Source organism: Trichechus manatus, unplaced genomic scaffold (genome assembly GCF_000243295.1).
Source record: "Trichechus manatus latirostris isolate Lorelei unplaced genomic scaffold, TriManLat1.0 scaffold00055, whole genome shotgun sequence".
Taxonomy (NCBI): Eukaryota; Metazoa; Chordata; class Mammalia; order Sirenia; family Trichechidae; genus Trichechus; species Trichechus manatus.
In genome coordinates, this window is record NW_004443991.1 from 1,714,644 (window position 1) to 1,731,014 (window position 16,371).

Genomic DNA, 16,371 nt, shown 5'->3' on the forward strand with positions numbered 1-16,371 from the left:
ACACAGGAAAACCACAGATTTTCCTGGTTTCATCTCAGCAGCTCAGAAAGGGGAGTACTTTAAGGTTTGGGAGGTGAATGGTATTTTTTTTTGCAATGTTTTTAAAACTAAAGGAAGAAAATGTTAGGTTGCTATAGTCTTTGTAGGTTTAGAAACCATTGATAGCATTGTATATGGACATATGTTTTCTAAAACATGTTAGATTTTTTTTAAAGTTTATTCTTTAAATTAGAAAATTTTCACTTTACTAATCTAATTTGTTCCCTATCATTACTAAGGGTCCTTCAGAGACCAAAATAACATAAAAAATTAATTTTTTAATTAAAGAAATAACTATTAATATGCATAATTAGATACACAGAGGGATCCCTACTTAGTAAAGATTAAGAATCATTGCTGAACTGTAGTGAAGAAGAAGGAGTAGTCAAGCTCATTGTTGGTATCGGAACCTGTAATTTATATATACTAGGATTGGGCACTTTCAGGGAGCAATCTTTAAAAATAATTTAATATAACAGGGGCATCTCATTCCTTAAAATAGGAAAAGAGTAATGAGAATATCACACAGATCTTACAGAAAGTAAATTGTTGAGAGAAAGTTCATGGTACTTAATTGTTGTAGCTTTATAATTCTAGATACCAAATAGAAGGGAAGTCATTTGGACCTCAGATTTCACTCTGAATCATACAGTGCAATTTTAAAGAGGGTTTTACGGCAGATAGATGTCTTGAATTGGATCCAAAGACATCTATTACAAACAGTAAGTAACCATTTAAATTACAAATCCTGACTACTTTTAAGGCAAAGCATGAAATTGGAATGACAACAGTAGTCTTAGTAAGCAGGAGTGGATCTGGCCACGACAGTAACATGACAGCAAGAGAAAGTATTTAATAAAGGTCACAAAAAGTCATTACCTAATGTTGTCTCTGGAGCCTCAGAAATATGAAAAACAGGTTCAAAGCCTGTAGCAGCAACTAATCAAAAGCAACATGAACACGAGAAAGTTTAAATCCACAAGAAAAGCCTTTCTTTTCCCTTCAAAACATTAGTTTCAAATGACAATTTTAAAAAACTTTTCAATCAGTAGGAAACAAATATTTGTTCTTTGAAGCTTTGGTCAAACTGTAGCCAGGTACAATTCTTTGGAAAAGAGAATCTCAACCTTTGAACTCTGCTACACATCCTAGGTAAACATGAAGTTTCTGTAGGTGTTTGATTTTTGGATTCTAGTATGGAAGAGTTTGCCTTGGAAAATCTGTTTAGGCAATATATATGAAATTAGGTTGCTTCATTTCTTGTAAGCTGAAGAAAAAGACCTATGTTTACGTCATCATGGCTATAATAGATTAGGTATCTGAATGCAGATATAGCAATACATAACCATGGGTGACTATGCCAATCTTGCTGTAAACACACCTTAAAAAAGAGGCCAAAAACATTATCCAAACCATGTCACTGAGAGAGCAGGCATAAAGTCTCCCACAGCTACGTTCTCCTGGACAGCTCTCCAGAGGAAGCAGCTGCTAACCACACTTCATGCCTTGACTGTCTTAGGAAACATGATGGCTGTTATTTCCTATCGTTGGCATTGCTTTGGGACCCCACTGGCCCAGGCTGCTAGGTTTCACCCCTCAAACCAAGGAATCACACATTTACCCAGTTTGGTCTGAGGTGCTTCAGGGCTTGATGTGGTTTTAGATGTGGGATGCGGACGACGTGTTCCTTCTGATGTTTTAGAAGCTGAAGGAAGAAACTTTGGATTACTTTAGTGCAAGTGGCTTTGGAAACAAAGTTCTAAAGATTTCTAAGCTATGTTAGATTTTCCTAAGCTTTAAGGCATATATATTTTAAGATGGAAATATCTGCTCCTATTTTGTTGATCTTTTAATCTTTGAAGGTTCTTGAGGGAAAAACTCACCTATAAAATTAAGTCAAGGAGCAAAGAGTCTTGTAAATCTTTGACTTCAAAAACAGGTTAGGACTATTGCCAAACTCTGAGTGGTGGGGCCTTAGGTTCACACTGAGAAATTTAAATATGCAAAAGAACCCATGATATCATAAGAATTGTTATGGTTTAGTCAGTCTAGATAAAGTATGTTTTTGTTGTTGTTAGGTGCCTTCGAGTCAATTTTCGACTCATAGTGACCTCATGTGACAGAGTAGAACTGCCCCATCGAGTTTTCTAGGCTAATCTTTATAGGAGCAGATCACCAGTTTCTTCTCCCACAGAGCTGCTGGGTGGGTTTGAACCACCAACCTTTCGGTTAGCAGCCAAGTACTTAACCATTGTGCCACCACGGCTCCTTAGATAAAGTATAGACATGGCCAGCTGTGTTTGAAACTCAGTTTTAAATGTTAGCACTGTTAGACAAAAGTGCATGACACAAATTAAACAAGATTACCTGGTTGATACTTTGAACGGATATCAGAGCACCCTTTTAAAAATAACAGGCAATTTCTATTGAGAGTTTTCAATAATCTTGAGAAGAAAAATAAAGTTGAATGGCAGCAGAGGATGACAAGAAAGTCTTATGAAGCTGATGAAAATGTGATTATGATGATGATGGAATGGCTTTGACAATGAGTGGGAAAAAACTGTTGAGGAACACAGAATATCATTACCTAATGTTGTTTCTGGAGCCTCAGTTCTAAGAGTGACAGGTTCAAGGACTGTAGTAAGAACTAGCCAAAAGAAACAAAATAAACCAAAGATATTTTAAAAATTCACTTGAAGATTAATTTCACAAGTCAATTTTAAAACTTCAGAACGGAGGGAAAACAGACACTTTTTTTTGCAGATTTGGCCTAGCTGTGGCCAGGTAACTATTCATTTCATAAAGTAGATATAACACTTACACTCTGTTAAATATCATTATGTGGTCAACAAGAAGCTCTTCTAGATGTTTGATTATCTGACTCTTGCTAGCATGGAAGACTCTGTGCTGGACAAGCTTTTTACACATTTACACCAAATATACTTTTCTAACTCTATTGGAAAAAGCATTTGTTAGGCTACTTGTCAAGTTGAGATAAATGTCTACTGTTTTGTTTGCTATTTAAATAAAGAGTACAATAAAGAGTTCCTACATTTAAGGAGCAATGAATAGCCCATTGACTGTGTTCTTTAGAATCTCAAAGTGGTCCTTTGCTCAATAAAAGAAATACTGTTAAACTGTGTTAGACAAGGAGAAGGAGTCAGCTTATCTTATCACGATGGCCTATCATTTAAACTTTCAACACTTGGGCACATTTGTAAATTTGACAATCTACTGAAATAGAGACACATCATTTATTGAAACAACAGATCCATCAATATATCACATAGATCCTAATCTAATAAAAAGTAATATGAATGAAGAAACATGGTGTTTCTACAATTGATGAGGAATATGCAATATAAAGGACAGACAAAGACTCATGTTTGAAATGCAGCTTAAAATAATCAATACTGTTTAAACAGCGCACATGATCATGTGACACTTTGTTGAAGAGTTGCATAGCAGTTTGGTATCTTAAAATTAGTTCATGCATATCCATTGCCATCAAGTCGATTCCAACTCACAGTGACCTTAGAGAACAGCGTAGAACTGCTCCATAGGGTTTCCAAGGCTGTCATTTTAAGAGTGAGGATGGTAAGACTTTGTCTTACATACTTTGGCTACATCGTCAGAAGGGACCAGTTTCTGGAGAAGCATATCATGTTTGGTAAAGTAGAGGGTCAGCAAAAAAAGAGGAAGATCCTCAACGAGATGGATTGACACAGTGGCTGCAACAATGGGCTCAAACATAGCAATGATTGCGAGGATGGCATAGGACCAGGCAGTGTTTCATTCTGTTGTACGTGGGGTCGCTATGAGTTAGAACCGACTTGACGGCACCGAATGACTACAACCTTTACGGAAGCAGACTGCCACATCTTTCTCCTGTGGAATGGCTGGTGGGTTCAAACTGCAGATCTTTCAGTTGGCTGTTGAGCACTTAACCACTGTGCCACCAGTGCTCCTTAGTTCATGCATAGTATTCTTAAATTCAGCAGATAACTTGACATAGAGCCTAGCATAATCTCAAGATTAAAGACTGTAATAGAACGACAACAGAGGACAAGTGGTCTTAAGATGTAGGAGAAACTGTTACTACAGTGGTGATGGAGTAAGGATGACAATGAACAGGAAGAGCACTATTTGAAGGACACACATTCTCATTACCCATGGTTTCTGGAGCTTCAGTTCCAAGAGCAACAGGTTCAAGATCAGTAGCAGGAACTAATCAAAAGCAATGAGATTAACAAAGAGGATTTTAGATACTTGTAAAAAGTCAGCAAATTAAATCTTACCAGTATAATATTGCTTCAATAAGTATAAGGCAATTAATTTTTTTTTCTGAAAATAAATAATTGTTATTTGAAGATTTGGTCACAGTGTAGCCAGGTAAACATTCTTTTATGAGATAGTCAGTTATAGCCTACATAATCTGATAAGTATCTCAGTGAAGTCAACTTGAGATGTTTGTGTTTGGATGTTCTAACTACTGTAGAAGACCTCCCTTGGAAAACTGTTTATTTTACCAAATATGTTCTTATCTAACTGTTCTAGCAACATTTGGCTTTTCTTTGGAAGCATTAAGGAAAAAAGTATGCCTAAATAAGAATGGCTATAATAAATAGCTTTTATGTCTGAATGGAGACATAGCAAAGAATAAGCAAAATGAACCATACTCATCTTGCTGAGAACTCATATTTGGAAATAGGCTGAGACCTCAGTTGAAGCAAAGGCACTCAAAAAGACAAAATAAGTGGTATCAGTGTGTGGTACCCGGTAGAGTAGATCTCTGGTCTAATTACAAAAAGGCAGCACCCTACATGGATAGGAGAGACCAATGCTAACGCTTCTTGGGTCAGATACAAACTTCTGAGTCATACATTCAAAGATTTCCCTCAACTGCTTCTTATGGACCCTTCCAAGTGTAATACCATCAACACCACTTAGAAACAGGACCTCTTTTGTTCTGGGAAGCCTGTGCCCTCTGGTTGCCTCTACGTACGTCCTTTCTTTCTGATTTGGCTTATCCCCACCCTTCTTCTTAAGCAAATCCTGTAGTGATTTTAATATCCATCTTATTTCCAACTCTTTTTCTTGTCCTTCACAAACTTCTCTTTAAGCACATAGATGTTTGTTGCACCTCAAAAACAAGCTTGCATTTCCACAAACACACTGCCTTAGTTCATTCACTAGCTGTTTCACACTGGGGCAGATTTTGACCTTGACTGCACTGCAGATTAAGAAGTAAAAACAAGCTTCCTGCTTCTGCGATATCCTCACAGGTGTTGATGTGGCTCAGGGGAGATGGAAAGGACTTAACAGACATTTGTTTCTTGAAATGAAAATGCTTGGTTCTATTTAAGACATCCCATCTTTAAGAGAAGAATGGAATGAAATGAGAAAGTAAATAAAATGCATAAAGAGAAGAGCCTTATGCAGAAAGCACAAGGAATTCAGCTGCCACTCGTCTTCATCAACCATATTCTCCTTTGCTAACTCAACAGTGGAAGAAGCAGCAGATCATGCCTGTGCCTTCACCCATGTAGGGCTCATATAGGCTGTCACTCCTACCACTAGCATTGATCCCGGACCTTCAAGATCTGCCAGGACTCTCTCCTTTAAGAAGGAACCCACATTTATCCGATTGAGTTAGAGGTGCTTCAGGAGTTGTTTTCTTTTTAGGTTTGAGACGTTGACGACGGGTCCATTGTGGTGTTTTAGGAGCTGAAGAAAGAAAACCTTCAGTTACTCTAGAGTCCGTAGTTCAGAAGCTGTGGATAACACAACATGTGGCTCTATAGTTCCTAAAACTTATTAGATTTTCTTGTGTTTGAGGAAATTTGTCCTTTTAACTTTTTAATTTGAAACTTTCACCCTTACTATAAAAATATGTCTTCCTTTACAATTGAAAGTTCATTGGGAGAAAGAGTAATATATAAAATTAAATTGTTAATTTAAGTTTACAATAGCTCGTGGGATTCTTTTACTGAATAAAAAGGTTAAGAATCACTGCTAGAAGAGACAGGGAAACTGGACAAATAAACACAGAGAACCTGGGGTGAAAAGAGAAAGGGAAAGGGGGAGAGTGCTGACATAATGTGGGGATTGCAAACAATGTCACAAAACAATCTGTGTATAAATTTTTGAATGAAAAACTAATTTGTGCTGTAAACTTTCACCTCAAATACAATTAAAAAAAAAAAAAAAAGAATCACCACTAAAATATCATGGGTGTCATGGTGGTCAGACACAAACTCTTCGACAGTTTACTAAAATAACACCACATAACTAAAAATGTTAACCAAAGAAGAAATATCACATAAATAACAGTAACAATAACAAAAAAGTAGAACTTTAGATCCACCAAGAAACTCCCTGATATCACATAGTTGTTACAGTTGAGAGACGGTTTTTAAACTCAGTTTTAGCAAAACATTGGTTAAAGAAAACACAGAATAACAAAACAATCTCAGATGGTTGCAAGACCAACAGATAACCTGAATCAAGAGGTAACTTGTTTTAAGAATCCAGTCTTCAATACTGTTAGAATAAAGAATATAATGGAATGACAACAGAAGATGATGTTGCTGCCTTATTCAGCTGAAGAAACTATGGCTAGAATGGTGATAGAATGAGTTTGACAATGAGCAGGAAAAGCGCTTGCTGCATTAATAACAATGTATTACCTTGTGTTGTCACCTGAGCCTCAGTTCTGAGTGTAACAGGTTCAAGGTCTTCAGTAGGAACTGACCAAAAGTATTAAATGATCATTTTAAATGAAAGCCAAAACACTTGCTTCAAAACATTCCAAGTGAATCTTACTACTATTTAGAACTGCAGAGCAATTAAAAAACAACAACAACAAAAAAAACTGTTGAGCTGAGAAGTACACAGCTGATCTCCAAATGTGGCCATCCTAAGGTCAAGCACCTATTTACTTCATAAGCCAATCAATCATTCATAGCTTTTGCCCTCTGCTACACGGGCCTACAAAGTCAATCAGAAGTTTTTTCCTCACCCTTTGATTATATGATTCTAAGTAAGATGTCAAAGCGGGCTATGTAGGTCTTCTGAGAACTCCTGTTTGGAAACAGACCAAATTCTCAGTGTGATGAATCAAGTAGGGCATCCTTCTGTTCTAAGCAAAGAAAGAGCATGCCTCTGTGTGGAAAGAAGAGCCTGCTGATGTCTACTGGAGCAAATCCCAACTGTTCCATCAGGTACCTAAGGATTTCCGTTGTGTGAGTCCATGGACCACCCATGTACAGAAAGGTTTTGACCACCACTTTGAAGGCATCCTCTATACCAGTATTACAGTCAGATTCTCTGCTCTGGTTAGTCTCTATGTATGTCCCTTCTTTCTGATTTTCTTCATCCCCACTCTTCTACTCATCCTTATACTAAGGTGATTTCAAGTCCCCATTCCTTCCTAATCTGTCTTTTCTGTTCCGAATATTTTTGTACCTAGCATATCTTGTTGGTAGCACACAAGAATTAATCTTATATTTGCATAGATGCTGCCTAATGCCATATTATACCTTATTTCTAAAGAAAAGGCTTTTGTTCTCAACTGTCTTGCAAATTTGAGGACTAAAACCTGTCTCCCCATCTGATGTATCACCCCCAAAAGTGCTAATATGTTTGGGGGATACTAAAGCCAGTTAATAAATGTTTGTTCACTTGAACTGAATATGCCCAACTTTTCTAAATAAAGTTTTATTTCAAAAGATGAGTGAAAATTAATAAAATGCAGTGACAGAGCATATTTCACACAGGAAACATGAGGCAATCAGTTGCCTCACAGATCTCTCCCAAACGTGCTCCTCTTGCCGTCACTATGGTGGAAACCACTATTGACCATGCCTTGTATCTTCACTCTCATAAGGGCATATTGATGGTTACTCTCAACCACTGGGATTACTCTCATGACCCAGCTGGGTTAGGCTGTTGGGGTTCATTAAACTAGGAACACGTTTACCTGATTTTAACTCAGGTGCTTCAGGACTTGGTATGGTTGTAAGTCTGGGACGATGGGTCCATTCTGATGTTTTGGAAGCTGAAGGAAGAAATTCTTGGGTTACTACATAACTGCATTATCTATGGTTCTGGAATCTGTGGATAGGAGAAAATATAACTCTAGATTTTCAACAACTTGTTAGATATTTGCCTTTTTAGTTTGAGATTTTTGCCACATATCCTTGTATCACTGAAGATTCTTTGAAAGCAAATATCACTTGTTAATTCAAATAATAAAAACTAGTATTTCTAATTAGAGTTTCATAGGGCAACTTGACTGGGCACCAAGAACATTAAGAACTGTTGCTAAATTTTATAGAAACAAAGGACAGTCAAGTTTATACTAAATCTGGGATTTACAACTTAATCTTCAATCTTGGACACAGTTTCTATATCATTATTAAAATAAGAACACATTATTTGGTAAATGGAAACAAAACAACAAAATATCATGCAAACAGAAAAAAGTAGAAATGTAGGTGTGCCATGGAACCTCATGGCCCTAGGAGAGTTGTTAATGGCTTTATCTGTCTAGGTGAGAGATAGACACTGGTGACATGTTTGAAACACAGCTTTACCACAACACTGCTTTATCACAACACTGCTTTATCAAAACACAGAGTGACATGGCACAATTTTAAATGGGTTACATGGCAAATAACTGTCCTAAATTAAGTTCATGCATGGCTGGCTCTCTTAAAAACAACAGGTACTTTGTTTTAAGAGTCTTCATAATTTTAGAAAGAATGCGATTAAATGGCAACAAAGAATGACACTGTAGTCACGTGAAGCAAGATGAAACTCCAGGTTTGACAATAAGCAAGAGAAAGCTGGCAAAAAACACAATGTATCATTACCTAATGTTGTTCCTGAAGCCTCGGGTCTAAGAGTAACAGGTTTAAGGTCTGTAGAAGGAACTGGCCAAAAATAATACAATCAACCAAAGAGAGTTTAAAGTGTTCGAGAAGTTAGACCATTCACTTCCAAACAAACCTTACCAGTAATATCAATTCTTTTAGAGAGAAAAATATTTAATTTCTTAACTGAAGGGAAGAGTAGATGCCTTTTTTTTTTCAAGATTTGACCAAACTATAGTCATGGGATATTCAGTCTTAGTTTTAGTGTTTGAACTGTCGTGAGCATCTCAAAAAATACAACATGAAATTCTCCTATGTATTTAACAATGGATTCTAACTGACATGAAAAACTGCTCTGAAAAAACAGCTTTATGCATTTACCTAATATATGCTTAGAAAAGAAATTATCTTTAAAATTAAAATTCTTCTGTGGAAGTTGAATATAAGCACTTACTATATTTAAGTAAACATGGATGCAATAGATATTTCATAAGTTTGAAACAGATATAAAAATTAATCATTAAGTGGACTGTTTATCTTGCCAAGAACTCATCTTGGCAAGATCAACAGAGTCTGAGACCTCTGTCCAAACCAAGGTACATAAGAGCACAAGATCTCAATGGTCACTCAGTCTGTAGTACCCAAGAGAGCACTGGTCTTGCCTAAGCCCAGAAAAAGTAGAAATCAGGGATTTTTGATGCCTCTGTAACAAATCCAAGTTCCTAAATCAGGTCCTGAAAAATCCTTCTCTAACTGATCCAATGGACACTTGTAAATGCAATATCATCAATAACTATGCTTTGAGCATCTAGGAGGAGGCCATTCTCTGTTCCAGGCTGACTGCCTTTGTGGGTAAACTTCACTTATATCCAATCCCTCGTTTTTGTTCATTCATACTTCCACTCATTCAAATCCTGTAGTGTCCAAGACTGACTCCTTCCCAAGTATATGCCAGCCTGGCTTGATCATTTCCTTTGCTAGGTTATTACTTTATGTTTGTAGCATGCAAGAAATAAGACTGTGCTTGCACAAACATACTGTCTTATGTTTATTCTCTGCTGTTTCATGCAGGAACATCTTTTGTCCTCAACTCTACTATTTTAGAAATAAAATAAGTCTCCTACAGCTGACACTTCACTCATGGTTGCCAGTATTGTGTAGGTGTGTGGAAGGGACTTACAATTCGTTTGCTTACTTAAAATGAATGTGTCAGCCCTACTAAAGAAGTTTCACCTTTAAGACAAGACATATGCTAAGGTCATAGTTTCAAAGAAGACTCTTTCCTACACAGAGAGAATAAGGAATTCTGGTACCAATCAAGGCAGAGGAGATACTGCTGATGATACCTCATGTCTTCATGTGTAGGGAGAATGAGGGCTGCCCACTATCAGCATTGTTTTGGGACCCCATTGGGATGGGCTGCTAGGGATCATCCCCAGACCAAGGAATTGCACATTTACCCAGTTTGATCTGAGGTGCTTGAGGTCTTGGTCTGGGTTTAGGTCACGATGGGGTCGTTTTGACATTGTGGTTGCTGAAGAAAGAAAAGCCTTGTTACTCTAGGTCAGATGGCTCTGGAAATTGAGAAGTTCTCCAAAACTTGTTAGGTTTTTAAAGTTTCCGGAAGTTATCTTTATACTGTGAATTTTTAATTCCTTTTATGCTAATGGCTCTTGTTTATATAGCTGAGGGTACTTTGGAGGCAAACTCATGTATATAATTGAGTTTCTCATTCAAGGTGTGAAGATTAGCACTTGTAATGAAATACTTAAGAGAACTTCCTGACTGGGGAAAAACGGTTGGGAAGGAGTATTCCATGTTGGTGCAAGGGTAGGGTCACACCAAGGAAGAGGCTTATAACTTAAAATCTCAGTTTTGAGTAATTCCTATTTGTCAAGTTAGTAATAAAGCACATTGCTACTTAAAATACCAATGAAGAAACAAAAATACTATCCGTATAGTTTCTAAAAAGTGTAGAAATTTGGATGTGCAAAGTAGCTCTAGAGTAGTTAATACTGCTGATGAGCCTAGATAAGGGATAACTCCAAATGGTTTGAACTCAGCTTTAGCAGAGAACACAGTTGAATGAAGCACGAGAGAACATGTCAATGTCAAATGTACCACATGGCAGATAAATGTTGAACTAAGCTCGTGCTGGCTCTCGTAAAAGCATCAGGAAACTTGTTTTTAAGAGGTTTTAGTATTCTTAAGATGAAGCAAGTGATTGATGAATAGCAACAGGGATGACGAGGGTCATGAAGGTGAAACCATGGCTATGGTGATGGAGACTGGACTGCACAATCAGCAGCAAAAGCAACCTGGCGGATGGTGTAGGTCATTACCTAATGTTGTCCCAGATGTCTCCATTCTAAAAGTAACAGGTTCAAGGTCTGTAGCAGGAACTGAAGTAATAAAATAAACAAAAGAATTTCTTTAATCTATGAAGAGATACAACAGTCACGACAAAGTGAACTTGCTGGCAGAATATTGCCTTTAGAACAAATTTTTTAAACTTCTGAATGAAGAGAAATCACTCAATGGTTTTTCCAGTCTTGGCCAAATTATAACCAGGTACTTCTTCATCTCATGAAATAGTTATTACCTTTGATCTCTGTTTAGCATCATAAGAGGCAAACAGTGCCTTTAGCTGGTGCTTGATTATCTGAGTCTGATATGGAAGATTTCAACTGGAACATCTTCAGGCATTTACTTAAATATGTTTCTAACTAGTCTCAAAAAGCATGTGAAGAACTAACTTGTACTTCTGTGGATGCCAAATAAAAAAAAAATCTACTATGCTTATGAAATTATGGTCGCAAAAACAGTTCCTAGCTACCCAGACAGACGTTACACAAATAACACAACACAGAATAACACAGTTCAGTGTGAGGCACTTCAGGGCTTGGTGTGGTTTTGGTTTTACGTTTGTGAGGCGGACGGCGAGTTCGTTGAGGCATTTTGGGAGCTGAAGGAAGAAAACCTCAGGTTAATATGATGTTTTTGGTTCCAGAAGCTGTAGATAGGATCATGCTTGTTATAACGCCTTGAGTTTCAGGAAATTATTCTTTTGAGTTTGAAACATTCGCCTCTATTTTGCTAATGTGTCTCTTCATATCATTTATATTTCTCTGAGGGACAAAAATCCCACAGAAACCTAAGTTGATATATCAAGGAGATTCTAAGGAGATTATTACAGGGGCTCCTGAATGAAAAAAATGTTCCAAACTCTTGATAACTCATGATGGTGGGGGTTAGGGGTAAGGTGAGTTTCATACTAATGACGGTGCTTAAAATAATTTAAATTTACTAGCCTTGTGCATATTTTCTATTTTACTCTTCACTGAAACAAGACCACATCATTACCCATAATGGCAAACAAAAACAAAATCATGCAGATAGTAAAGTGCAGGCATTTAGATCTGCAGAAGAACTTGGTGACACCCTATAGTGATTAAAATTTACTCTATCTAGATAAGGAACAGGCAGTGCCCCTCTCCCCATGATTGCATTTGAAACTCAGTAACAAAGAATGCTAATTAAAAGGTATATGGGGGTGACATGCCACAAATTCAAATACTTTACATTGCAGACATGCACAGTGAACTAAGTTCATGCTTGGCTCTCTTAAAAACAAGAAGTGATTTTAACATTCTTCAATATTTTAAGGAATAATTGAATGACAATGGAAGATGACACAAAGCCTGTGGAGCATGACAAGCTGTGGCTCTGATGGTGATGAAATGGGTTTGGACTGAACAGGAAAGGCAGATACAAGCATACTGTGTCATTACCTAGTGTCGTCCCTGAAGCCTCAGTTCTAACAATAACTGGTTCAAGGATTGTGGCAGGGACTGATCAAAAGTAATAAAAGAAATCAAAGAGATTTTGTGAATGCATGAAATATCAGAAAACTCATTTTACCAATAAATACTGCTTTTAAGGCTGCAAAGCTAATTTTTATTATTCTTAAGTCAAGAGAAAGTGGATGTATTTTTTTTCCTTTGATTTTATTTCCCCAAACTTTTACCAAGTACTCATTTGATTCAGAAGACAGGCTTTGGACTCTGCTGAGTATCTCGATGAGGTCAACAGTAAAATCTCCCAGTTGGTTGATTACCTGATTCTACATAACATGAAAGTCTCTACCCTAGAAAATCTATTTAGCTAATTTCTTAGAAAAAGACATAGTGAACACCAACTAGAACTTTTATGGAAGCCAAAAACAAAAAGAGCATCCGCTTTAAATAGTAATAAATAATAATGGTGCAATAAACAGTTCGTATGTTTGAAAGTAAACATAGTGTGTCGGATAGAGCCTGTGGTGACCTGAATAATTCCTACCTCCTGGTGTTCACACCTTTGTGTTCTCCCTTTCCCTTAAGTATGGGTGGAACCTGTAACTTGCTTCTATTGCTTCTAACCAATAGAATAAGGCAAAGATGATGGGATGTCAATCCCTTAATTAGGTTATTGTGTGTTTGTGTGTGTGTGTATGAGAGAGAGAGGCAGAGAGAGAGTGGGAAGAGGTGGGAGGGTAGGAAGAAGAGGGAGGGTAATAAGAGGTGAGAAAGTGAGAGGGAGGGCAGGAGAGAGGGAGAGGATGGATTACACAAAGGCATTAATACCAGTAGGTGAGAATTACTGGGGTCACCCTAGGGTCTGTTCTCCACACAAGGAAAAAGATAGCCAGAAGGAAGCTGAAACTGTAGTCATTAAAAGACTATGTCCTTAGTGAGAACAGTGGTGTTCAACATAATAAGATGAAGCACAACTTATCCGTTTGTGGTATCATTAGGCACATTAGAATTTCAGTTCTGTGAATAGAAAAAGCACGATCCCGTGTAGAAGCAGGCAGCACTAAAGCCCACTGGATCAAATTCAAGCTCTTAAGTAGCCATCTCAGCCCCCTTCTAACTCATCCTGTGCCCACTCAACAGGAAAGCATCAACATTTTATCTCCTCTTAGAGGTGAGTTAGCTTCTGTCCAGGGAATTAGCTTCTACACATTCCCTGTTTGTCAGTCTTTGTTTCCTCATCTCTCCATCCATCCAAGTTCTGTACTGATTTCTTCCTACTTTCCCTAGATCTTTTCATCCCCAAATATTTACCAAGTTCTAGCGTGCAGCATTTGTACCATTCAAGAAATTATTTTCCATTTGCATAAATTTGCTGTCCTATATTATTTCCCACCAATGCAGTGTAGAAACAGCCTTGGTTTACAACTGTAGTGAAAATGGGGAAATAAAACATACTTCCTACTTTCAATGTATCCCACAGCTGCTAATATGGTATTGGGTATTAAAAAAAAACAAGAACAAAACCCAAACCTGCTGCCATCGAGTTGATTCTGACTCATAACAAGCCTATAGGACAGAGTAGAACTGCCCCATAGGGTTTCCAAGGAGTGCCTGGTGGGTTCGAACTGCCAACCTTTTGGTTAGCAGCCGTAGCTCTTAACCACTACGCCACCAGTGTTTCTATTGGGTATATAGATGGGACTTAACAAAAGTAGTTGACTTGAACTGATTGTGCTGGCTCAATACTTTTCTGAGCAAGCTTTACCTTTAGGATATGAATGGAATCAAATAGTAAAAAGTCTAAATAAAATAATCATTGATAGAAAAGATTCCCACACAGAAAGCACTGAGTACTCAGCTATATCATCATACATCTCTTGCAACCATGTTCCCCTTGCTGACTAGTAGCTTTTACTCTCGAGAGATGTAGGGTTTTCCAGACATGCCAATTTGCCAACTGAGTGTCTCCCCTAATTATGTGCACAGAATTTAGGACCCCAACTGGGGTAAACTGCTTGTATTCCTTAAGCCAGAAACTGTGTATTTACCCAGTTTGGTCTGAGGTACTTCAGGATGGAGGGTGGGTTTAGGTTTGGGATGCAGAGGATGGGTCATTTTTGTTGTTGTTGGAGCTGAAGGAAGAAAATTTAGGATTAACATGGTGCTGTGACTCCATAAACTGTGAATATATTTAAAAAACTTGGCTCTAAGTTCTTTAAAGCTTATTAGATTCTTTGACTTGAGAGAACTGTGTTACTCTGGTATGAAATTCTTTCCTTTATTATATATTAATAGGCTTCCTTTAATAATTGAGAGTTTCCCAGATGCAAAAAATTATACATATATTTACATTTAAGAAATGAAGCTTAAGAATTATCACTATTTTTTTTTAAAGCTCCTATCCTAAATCTGGTTACAAATCACTATGATGGTATGAGAGAAACTAACCATATAGTAGTCATTTATAATTTAAAATTACTAGATTTGTACATATCTTCCACTTAATGATTTACTAGAAAAAGTATACAAAATTCACTGAAACATCAACAAAGAAAAAAAAAATCACATAGAAGTTGAAATAGTGAAAATAAGATGCTTAAAGAAATTTAATGGTATCATACTTGATACCACATTGGCAATCAAAGGATATTATGTAAGGGATATATATATGGAATCATATTTGAACTTCAACTTTAACAAACAGTATTGTTTAAACAGACACTCAGATTGATATGATGCATTTTCAAGCTGGGATATATAGCAGACAGGTGTCTTGAATTAAGTCAGCGTACATTTCCATTAAAAACTAGGAGAGTCTTCAGAATTTTAAGATGCATACTGTAATAGTATGACAACCAAAGATGACACAGCTGTCTATGCATCACCTTAGATAAGTTTGACAATGAATAGGAAAAAGTACTTGCTAAAGGACGTAAATCATTACCTAAAGATGTCCCAGGAGTAACAGGCTCAAAGTCTGTACCAAGAAGTGATAAAAAAAAAAATTAGAAAAAAAAAAAAAAGAATTGTTAAACACATGATGAAAGTCATCAAATTCTTTTGAAAATGAACGTTAAAATTTTTCCTTTTTGACCAGAGAACTAATGCTACGCAGGGGAAGTTCTGAAGTGAGGGTACATAGACATTTGTTCTTATGAAATGGTTCTATCCTTAGCAAGTCTACATAGGTAGCTAGAAGTTTTGCTTGTGTGAAATAAACGTATAAGTTTTGCTTTATGGAAACAGCATTCTCTTGCCCATGACACTAAAGGTCATCTTATTAAATGTTAGAAACTTATGTGCTGTATAATAATAATAAATACATTATTTTTAAACATATATAATTTTTTAAAGCTTATACTTATGCCTTAAACTGTAACTAACTTTTAGAAGCAGCCTGTCTTGTTTCACATAATTGTATTTGGGTGATCGGGGTTAATGAAACACTGGAAACTTGTTCTTTCAGAAAACAATCGAAGATTAATGAACATGTCCTGTTTCTAAAACTCCAGAAGTCTTAGAATCATGGCTCACTGATCCTGTGATCATCTTAGCAAGATTTCTATTTTTCTATTCTTTACAATGTTTGATCACATACTGCTCTTTTAAGATATGTATATTCTGACATAATTTTCAACCAATCAAAAATTTTTGTTCAA

At 36.8% G+C, this 16,371-nt stretch overlaps 1 protein-coding gene across 1 annotated transcript in view; it reads right to left on the bottom strand.

Annotated features, from left to right (window-relative positions):
- The window catches only part of ABI3BP (ABI family member 3 binding protein), a 289,016-nt gene that overhangs the window by 78,282 nt on the left and 194,363 nt on the right, over positions 1 to 16,371 (bottom strand). The window contains exons 25-38 of the mRNA XM_023732852.1: positions 15,657 to 15,689; positions 14,761 to 14,844; positions 12,707 to 12,766; positions 11,839 to 11,880; positions 10,376 to 10,417; positions 8,916 to 8,975; positions 8,021 to 8,098; positions 6,729 to 6,788; positions 5,677 to 5,766; positions 4,210 to 4,266; positions 2,627 to 2,686; positions 1,998 to 2,012; positions 1,661 to 1,726; positions 919 to 978 (exon numbers count right to left, since the gene is read on the bottom strand). Coding sequence (XP_023588620.1) covers positions 919 to 978; positions 1,661 to 1,726; positions 1,998 to 2,012; positions 2,627 to 2,686; positions 4,210 to 4,266; positions 5,677 to 5,766; positions 6,729 to 6,788; positions 8,021 to 8,098; positions 8,916 to 8,975; positions 10,376 to 10,417; positions 11,839 to 11,880; positions 12,707 to 12,766; positions 14,761 to 14,844; positions 15,657 to 15,689 — 807 coding nt within the window. The remainder of the gene's footprint in view (positions 1 to 918; positions 979 to 1,660; positions 1,727 to 1,997; positions 2,013 to 2,626; positions 2,687 to 4,209; positions 4,267 to 5,676; positions 5,767 to 6,728; positions 6,789 to 8,020; positions 8,099 to 8,915; positions 8,976 to 10,375; positions 10,418 to 11,838; positions 11,881 to 12,706; positions 12,767 to 14,760; positions 14,845 to 15,656; positions 15,690 to 16,371) is intronic.